Raw genomic sequence first — 8,670 nt, 5'->3', positions numbered from 1 at the left:
TCGGGCCCAAAGTGGACAATATCGTACTAATCGGACAATAGAGAGTTGGACATGGGCTTGGAAAAGCCCAACAAGGAAAGAAATCAGGAGGAAAAAATTTCATTAACAATACTTTTAATTAGTTGTTAGGAAAAGAAAATAATAAACTACAATAAAAATTATTGTTATGATATTATTATGCAAATAGATAAATATCAGTTGTGATTTCTAGGAAATGGTCCAATGTGGCTTTTAAATGGTAGATAAAATCTGTACTTTTCTTTTAATAGAGAAGATAGTACCTTCCTTTTTTGTCGCATCTTGAATAGTACTTCTTTGTGTAACAACTACTCATTGCTATTTGCTCTTACTCAATCGTATACGAGGTAATTTTATCTAACTAGTTCAGATAGATATATGGACAAAAGTTTACGATCAATTATTCCTATATGAAAATTGTTCTGATATGACATAACTGAATTTTGGACTTTTCATATTTTTAAAAGCGTTCGTGGTAAAAAAGTGTTTGTTTGTCGGCACAGCTTATCTAGATTAATTAGACTGATTACGTAAAATAAAAAAATCTGCTGATTTCATGAAAAGGCTATTAAAACATGAATACAAATTTTTAAAAACCCTAACTTTTCCAAAAAATTATAAGTGAATGCCACTCCTTTTTTTAACCATAAATCAATACAATACTAAAAGGAGAATATCCTCAAAGGATAGTCTATCCACCTCAGCAAATTAAATCAACAAATCATATAGCTTTCTTTTGCCATGTCATACATGTTCTTAATCGAGACCTAATTCCGTTTCATCATCGTCGTTCTCGATTCCGTTTCTTAGAGTTATTACGAGTCATGCTATCCTTCCACCTTCCTTGGTTTCTCCACTTATATAAGCTTCTTCACTGAATCTTTTCTCCAACTACAACCATGTAAAAACTCCTCACCTTGCCCCTTTTCATATTGTCAATATAAAAGTTCATTGTCATATTCAATATCTAAATATTCTTCTCACTGTTTGATCTCTATTACTTCCAAATCACAAGTTCTCTGCATTGGTTACATCAGCATTCCTCCGCCATATCAGGTAACTTTCCAATCGCTTCTCCAATTAAATAGCTATAAACTGAATATAATCAGCACATGAATCTGGTTTCACAATACTATGATTAGCTGAGTATAGTACCAACTATGAATGTTGTTGACGTCAGAATTACTGGGATGGCACCAAACCATCTTATAAACTCGGCGATGGAAAGCATAAGAAGTAGATAATATCCTATCATATATTATCTTCTCTTAAATCATAATTTTTTATTTTGTTGCTCTTTTTATTTTTTTGATTAAACAGAATTGGATCAAAGGAATGCAAAAGTCACTTATGCAAAGAACCATGTTGATCTCTTTCATTACAACTATTAAGTATGATCGCGTATATGACACTCTTTGTAAGTGCTCTTTGTAGTGGTCAATAGTCACTCAAGTACCTTTTTTTTTAATCTTTGAATAATTAATTTAAAGATACTGGCTATTGAGTGGATTAGAGAGAATTAAGCTGCAAATCTGGGATACTACCAGACAGGAGCGATTCAGGACTGTCACAACTGGTTTCTCTCTTTTTTTTGGTTTTTGTAAATCCCAGATTTTGCATCTCAATTCTTCTTACCATTATATATGCACTCTGTATCTTTCCTCACTATGGTTGGAACCTGTAGTACTCATTAATGTGGTTTCTTCTTATTACAGCTTAGTACTGTGGAGCCATGGGAATTTCGCTTGCGTATGATATCACCGACAAAGCATCCTTCAACAGTAAGTTTTCTCTCTAATTTTTAACTTAGTTCAATTTTAGGCCACTGCATGTAACTGTGTAAAGCTCGCAAGTTAAAATTGATCACTCCTACTCTGTATGATAGTCTTCGTGTGATTTACTAAAATTTTGAAACTTTTCAGAGGAAAAGCTCTTACATCGTATGTGTTTTTTCTAGCTTTGAAAAGCTAATTCAATTGTGTGGATAGTTATCATTATCTTCTGTTTCAGTTATTGGTTCTTTTCGATGGGTTGAATATGGATAAGCTCTTTATGGTGTGCTTAGTCTTTTTAAGCTTTTGTATCGGATAAGTTGATGGGTTTTGATAACTTATTAGTGTCTTTGGATCATTTTGTTAGAACCAAAACCTTCACGATATTCATATTAGTGAGTTTGTTTGTTATTGAGTACACTTCTGAAGCTTAAGTAAGAAATTCTTTTTTGCTTATTATTACTAGATGCTCCTATTTTCATATAGTTTGCATACATATGTTGTATTGGTTCGGTTATTATTTAAATTTTGTGACTTGGTTATATGTGTGCTGTCTTGCAGAACAATGGTCACTTGCTAGGAAGGTGATCAAAGATTTGGTACTGTAAATGGATATTCTACTAGATGATACATGTGCTTATGTGCACATATCTAATGCTTTCTATAAATGTAGGAAGTGTTTCTTTGGAAAGGCAAGTGAAGAAGGAAACACGGTACAATTTAATGAGGTAGATTACAAAGTTCACGAGTTTGTTTTTTCTTTGCAGGAAAAGACACCATATTCTCAGAACATCAATGTCAAGTATTATCTGAATCTTGTGCTGGTGGACAAAGAGGATTATTGTTACTTCAAGCAGCAAGAAATGACGTAGTACATGCTCAAGAAGGGAGACATTTTGATGTTTACAGAAACAAATGAGACAAATGAGAAATTTTCAGAACTTTGTAAAGTGTTTTTCTTAAGATTTATTTCTCCTGTATGCAATTGGTTGGAGACTTGGAGTCATGAAAGTTAAACAATGAAAATTAAATAGCGTAAGTCTGTTCAATGATTTAGATTTAAAGAATTCTGCTTAACTGATAACAATTACTTATGCTTTTCTATTATTGCAAGTACAAGCCACATATGATTCATTCTCTATCTACAAAAACACTGATTTTTTTTGTCAAACAAAACACTGATTTTTTCATTCCAAGGTAAATTATATAATAATATATGAACCATGGAGATTATATGAGTAATATTGAGGTTTGTACATGGCACGCTGTGATCCCCTCTCCCCAGCCCTAAGACTAAAAATTTAAACTGGAATTTCAATTAGTGAGCATGATTGAATGCAATCATTGAAAAAGACATACATTGTCAACCTTTTTTTTTTAATAAAACCAACTATATTATAAGGATTTTCTTGGGGAAAACATACAAATATCTCTTAGAGAATATTATTATATTTTAAATATTTTTTTGCTGCATATAAACAAAATTATTTGTTAAAATTTTAGGATTTTTTTAATCTACATCACTCATTTATATTTCAATTGTTCTTCATTTCACCACTGCCTAAACACATAAGAACGAATTCATATAGATTATCTTATCACCAAATAATAAATAATCAATAGTTAATTTTTAATATATATTGGTTGATTTTAACGTTAAAAAAAGTTTTGTATTATATGTTAATTTAACCATATTTTCATAACACTCAATTAAAAGAGATAAAAATAATTGATTTTTTTTATAACCGTAGTGTGATCAAAAAAAAATATAGACTCAATAACTAATCACTACGAAACCCATAGAAATCCATGATTTTTTGCCACTTAACACGTCTATAAGTGACTAACTGGAATTGAATAATTGAAAATAATAATAAATAATTGAATTTTAACTAGGATTACCAACTTATATGTATTTTGACATTGGAAGAATTATTTTTTGAATTTTAAAATTTTAGTCACCAAAATAATTCAAAAGTTTGCAAATTTTCTGATAATTTATATAGCATATTCAGTCTAAGTGTAAAATATATAGTCAAATACAGATTCTATAATAAACTAAACTAAATTAATACTTAGAAAAATATCCGGGCGTAGCCCGGGAAAATCTCTAGTACCTATACTAAAAGGAGAATAATCTCAACTCTTAGTCTATCCACGTCAGATTAATAAATCAGCCAATGAGAGAGAAGTTATTAAACACGTCACACACTCACAGAAAATCAACTACGATGGGCTTCGTCCCGTGGCCTAAAACTATTTTATTCTGGCCCAAAAGGAATCCACTTGAGTCACCTAATCTCCAGCAGCTTCTTCGAATTATCCTCCTCACTTCATCTTCTCCACTTCGACTTCTTGCAACATCCGTTACCACGTTCCCACTTCTTATCAATCAATAGTTTTCTAAAATTCTCTTAATGAATTCGTTTCGCATCCCTCTCTCTCACCCTTTATATACTGTTCTTTCTTCACTTGCTACACACCATGACCTGAGAACCTGCTCAAATCAAGCTCCAGCATAGTCATGAAACCAAACGGCAAGTCCCCTGTCTCCTCCTCCAATGATCAGGAAGTTATGTTCTTCAAAGATATCTTACCAGGTCTCCACAAAACCCATTGTTCTATGATTGGATGTAGTTTTTAGCCTTTCTTCCTACTTAGATACAGAAATTTCGATTCTAAATTGGTTAGAGTTTTGAGTTTGTCTTATTACTGTTGACGAGCATTTTTTTTGTGTTGAAAGTTGTAGGCATGACCTTTTAGTAATACATTATCTTTCTTAGTTGCAAGTTGTGAGCTTTTTGGAGGAAGAGTGCCTGAGTTTAAGTAAAACAAATTAAAAATTTTCTAATATTTCATATCATATCTGAGTTATATTGTTGTATGACTTTAGCTTTTTTTTTGTTCAGTACATTTATCTCGGATGAATGCAACCGTTTCATCTTTCAAAAAGTGTATGTTTTATCATACTTCTGAAGATGCAAGGTTATTGTATGTTTCTTAGTAAACAATTTCCTTTCTCTTTTAGAGTTTTGGCTTCTCTTTATACTATTTTAAATCATTCTTTTGAAATAACTCTTGAAAGATCTATCTGTCCATGATTGAATATTGTGTCTGTCAAGTTTAATAGAACATATATTAACCTTCGACCTTGGCTTTGTTGATCATTAAAGTGTAGTGTAGTGGTAATGATATTTGTTGTCTACGATAACTGAATGGGCATTTTTGTTTCAGGTGGTGATAAAATATTAGACTGATTTTTTTCATGCCACATTCTGACTTATACTCTTGCTGAACAATGTTGTAGATGTCGTTGGCAACATGAAACTGGTCAATGGACAGTCTCACATTGAGCGTCGTATCCTTGACGAAGAGGAAATAGCAACCACTCCACGTGTTATGGTTCATCTGCAATCACAAGAGTTTGTAATTCCTGCTATTAGAATCATGAACTCTTTTTACTGCAATTAATCATTCATTGATAACTTTCTGCAGGGACCTGTTATGAAGCTTTACTTTTGGGAAAAGACTGCAACAGACTTCTGCAAGAAATTTACAGCCTATAAAAACACTCCCACCTTGCTTTTAGTCACGAAGGTGAACACGAAACATCTTGGAGGTAATCATTCCCCCTTTAGCTATTTGAACTTCATATAGCTCCAACTGGGATCTTTAGGTTGTCCTTTTGATCTCTTCCTTGCAAATCATTTAACTTCGCAAAACAGAGTGCTCTTCAAGCAGCCTGTCACAGCTGTCGAGATCTTGCAGATGAGGGGAATAATAGTACCTGTCACAGTGACGACCAAAGAAAGCAAAGCGTCCTAAACATGGAAATGAGAGCTTTCACCACTCATCTCAGAGATTTCACCCCTTCGTTTGCAGTTTCAGTCTTCCTATTTCAGTTTGAGCATTGGCTAAGGCTTTCGCCATAGTTAACATCTTTCAGTGTTTGATTTGCCTTTTCTCAGTGAGATAAGCCTGAAACGCAGTCAAGCTCTGAGTGCAGGAAGCACAAGGAGTATTACTCTCAAGGGAGAGGTTACATCTCATCACAGCCGTACTCAACGTGGAGTTAGGGATCATGGCTTCGAACTGAGACCTCGTGGTGATGTTCATACATCCCTGTGAGATCCACGGCGCCTGGAAACCACATCTTGATCTGACATCAAAGCGAGGGAGGAACCCGGAGATGGAGGACTGTAAAGCGTCCCAGCAAGAAGCGGCGGAGGAGAGTGAACCTGTCTGTCGGAGGTGGTGAGAGTAGACGAGACGGAGGCCTTGGAGGAGGTACTGGCAAATAAAAAATATTTGGTAATTTTTTCAGTTTGAGCATTGGCTAAGGTTTTCGTTTTAGTTAACATCTTTCAGTGTTTGATTTTTCTTTTTCCCCTGCAATCAGTTTACATATTTGGTAATTTTTTATTATGTGATGATTATAAGCTTTTAAAACAATCACTTGGTATTTTCAATTATAATTGTGGTTTCTCTGCTGAGTGTTTGCTATTTATGCATCACTCTTTCTCTGTTAATTTGAAAACTGATATTAGATAGCCCTTCTGGAATGGTAACTTCTCACATAGTGTTCTTTGCTGCTATGTAGCTGCAATTTCTCTATTCTGTTTATAGTCACGTAACTGTTATAATAGTAGTCAAACTCTAGAGATATTAATGTCAAGAACCTTAGTCAAATGAACAATATTCATTCCCCTTTGGCGGACGTGATATACATAAACTATTACGTACAGAATCAGTGGCAAAGATCAATCTAATTATGAAAATATCTATTTTACCATATTTACATCTCCGTTCCTTGAAAAGAAAGCTAATATTGGTAACGAAGTCCATCTCCCTCACCCATCTAAGACGTCAATAACGGACACCACAAAAAAAAACTCTGCTGATTTATTCAAGTTCTAAATCTGATCATATAACCATCTTTCCACGTCTCGCCTAAAGTGTAAATATTTTAAGCAGACCTTCACGTCCATAACCTAATCATAATTTCAACTGCTAAATGTTCTATTGATTCCATACTAAGGGTCACCCCAAACTGAATGGGGAAACCATCTACAACGCACATCTTCATATGTCCATAACTTGATCCATTTAGGTTCTGTTGATTCCATACTAATGGTCGCCATCTTTTTATTGGAGGTAAGACAAATCCTCGATCATTTAACTGATTTATCACTAGAATGTTTTGAACTATTTAATTTACTTTTTCTATGGCATATTTCATAACATTTGATTATTACTATGCTTAGTAATACATTTGTGTAGTATAATATTTAGACAGGTTATATATAAATTATATGACATCTCTAATACTAAAAAAATATTAATCTATTATAATTGAAATCATTAATATATTTGCTAAAAAATGTATTATAATTGAAAACATTAATCTATTTGCTAAAAAATGTATTGTTTGGGGAGAAACAAATTTACAAATTATGGTGGTACCAAACAATAAAAAAAGACCTCACAACCATACGACAATAATGATTAAAAAAAAGAAGACCATACTAAAAATTCTAGACCACATTCTCGCCTCACAACTACAATCGGCAATCACGTTCAGCTACTGCCAACATCTACCTTCCATTTAGTCTCATTCGTATTCGTCGGTATTGTAAACCAGTATATTAATCATTTTTGTCAACTTGAATCTGAATACATCATTGTTGTTCTAATAATATTGTTGCCCACAAATTCTTTCCTCCCTAATTATCAAATACAAACACCCCTACTTACTCAGGGATATTGAATGTGGAAAAAAGTTCAGAGCAACAAGATTTATCTGATGAAGTCCCGGAAACAGAAATAGAACAAGCTGATCTCAACATTGTTTCAGATATTATGGTACAAGCTGAGAGTGAGAGTGAGAGTTTGGTTTCAGCTGAAAAACGGCAAGATGAATCTACTGTCTAAAGTTGGGAGCCCACTAATGAAACAATTTTTGAAGAGATGCAAGCACAAGAGTGTGTTGAGCCCATTTCAACTTCTCACAAACAAAACAAAAATATTTTCTTACACTACTAAATAATTTAACAATGTATCTCTCCACATAACAACTCATTTTCAGCATTATATCATATATTTAAAATATATTCAACCTTATAATTATTAGGACTTATTCGAAAAGGATAATATGTCAGCTCATATTGATATTATAAATTTATATATGTGTGAAATTTACTTAGATAATGTATTTTGAATTTAAAATTCAGTCTTTGTATTTTGTCAAACTAATAAAATTATTATAAAAATGTGTGAAACAAAGTTATATACAACCCTTAAACAACATAAATCAGAGAAAGTCTCCATTTTATATCATAACATATAATTTTAATAATTTAAGAACACAACTATATTCTATAATATTTTATATTCACGCAACAAAATCAATAGTAAAATATAAAAGTAACTATCCGCGCGTAGCGCGGAAAACGATCTAGTGTCTATAATTCCCAAACCATGGCACAATTTTAAACTACTCAACCTTCTATGTAATTAATTAACAAATTTGCTCTTCTTCTTTTGATCTAGATTCAATTTTCTTCTCAACTTAATATTCTCCTTTTGAATATTCATGAATACCAATTAAGTTTACTCTTCACACAGATTAAGAAAATAATTGAAGTGCATTTATATATTATTTATTTGAGAATAATATTTGTTCTTTTTAATTATACATATTCAACCAGTAATATTTGAGATAAATAATATTATTTATAAATTAATGCATTTTAAATTTATATTAAGCTTAAAGTTGCATTGGAATTATAAAGTGATATTTTTGGTATAACAATAAAAAAAGTTAAAATGACACTCTTTCAAAAACAAGAGGAAGTATATATTGTTTGTCATAAAAATACAC

The 8,670-nt window shown here is 32.3% G+C and overlaps 1 protein-coding gene across 5 annotated transcripts; it reads left to right on the top strand.

Annotated features, from left to right (window-relative positions):
* Window positions 1-4,108: 4,108 nt before the first annotated feature.
* Window positions 4,109-6,277, top strand: LOC130507130 (uncharacterized). 5 transcript variants are annotated; one of them, XR_008942213.1, is made up of 5 exons: window positions 4,109-4,390; window positions 4,700-4,781; window positions 5,098-5,212; window positions 5,286-5,409; window positions 5,516-6,277. XR_008942213.1 is itself a non-coding variant. In XM_057001842.1 (5 exons), the coding sequence occupies exons 2-5, from the start codon at window positions 4,718-4,720 to the stop codon at window positions 5,720-5,722; spliced, it is 471 nt and encodes a 156-aa protein (XP_056857822.1). In that variant the 5' UTR covers window positions 4,109-4,390; window positions 4,700-4,717; the 3' UTR covers window positions 5,723-6,277. The 5 variants fall into 5 exon arrangements, 3 of the variants coding, with proteins under 3 accessions (XP_056857822.1, XP_056857821.1, XP_056857823.1); XM_057001842.1 differs by having other exon boundaries at window positions 5,098-5,216; window positions 5,559-6,277; XM_057001841.1 differs by lacking the exon at window positions 4,700-4,781 and having other exon boundaries at window positions 5,098-5,216; window positions 5,559-6,277.
* The last annotated feature ends 2,393 nt before the right edge of the window (window positions 6,278-8,670 follow it).

This window comes from Raphanus sativus, unplaced genomic scaffold (genome assembly GCF_000801105.2).
Source record: "Raphanus sativus cultivar WK10039 unplaced genomic scaffold, ASM80110v3 Scaffold4065, whole genome shotgun sequence".
Classification (NCBI taxonomy): Eukaryota; Viridiplantae; Streptophyta; class Magnoliopsida; order Brassicales; family Brassicaceae; genus Raphanus; species Raphanus sativus.
This window is presented reverse-complemented; position numbering and strand designations above follow the sequence as displayed.

Excerpts from the sequence above, each read along its gene's own strand:
- LOC130507130 (XM_057001841.1), top strand. The coding sequence starts at position 4,315 with ATGAAACCAAACGGCAAGTCCCCTGTCTCCTCCTCCAATGATCAGGAA. Across the intron at positions 5,217-5,285 it reads ATCTGCAATCACAAGAGTTT|GGACCTGTTATGAAGCTTTA; the intron begins GTAATTCCTGCT and ends AACTTTCTGCAG. Across the intron at positions 5,410-5,558 it reads GAACACGAAACATCTTGGAG|ATGAGGGGAATAATAGTACC; the intron begins GTAATCATTCCC and ends GAGATCTTGCAG.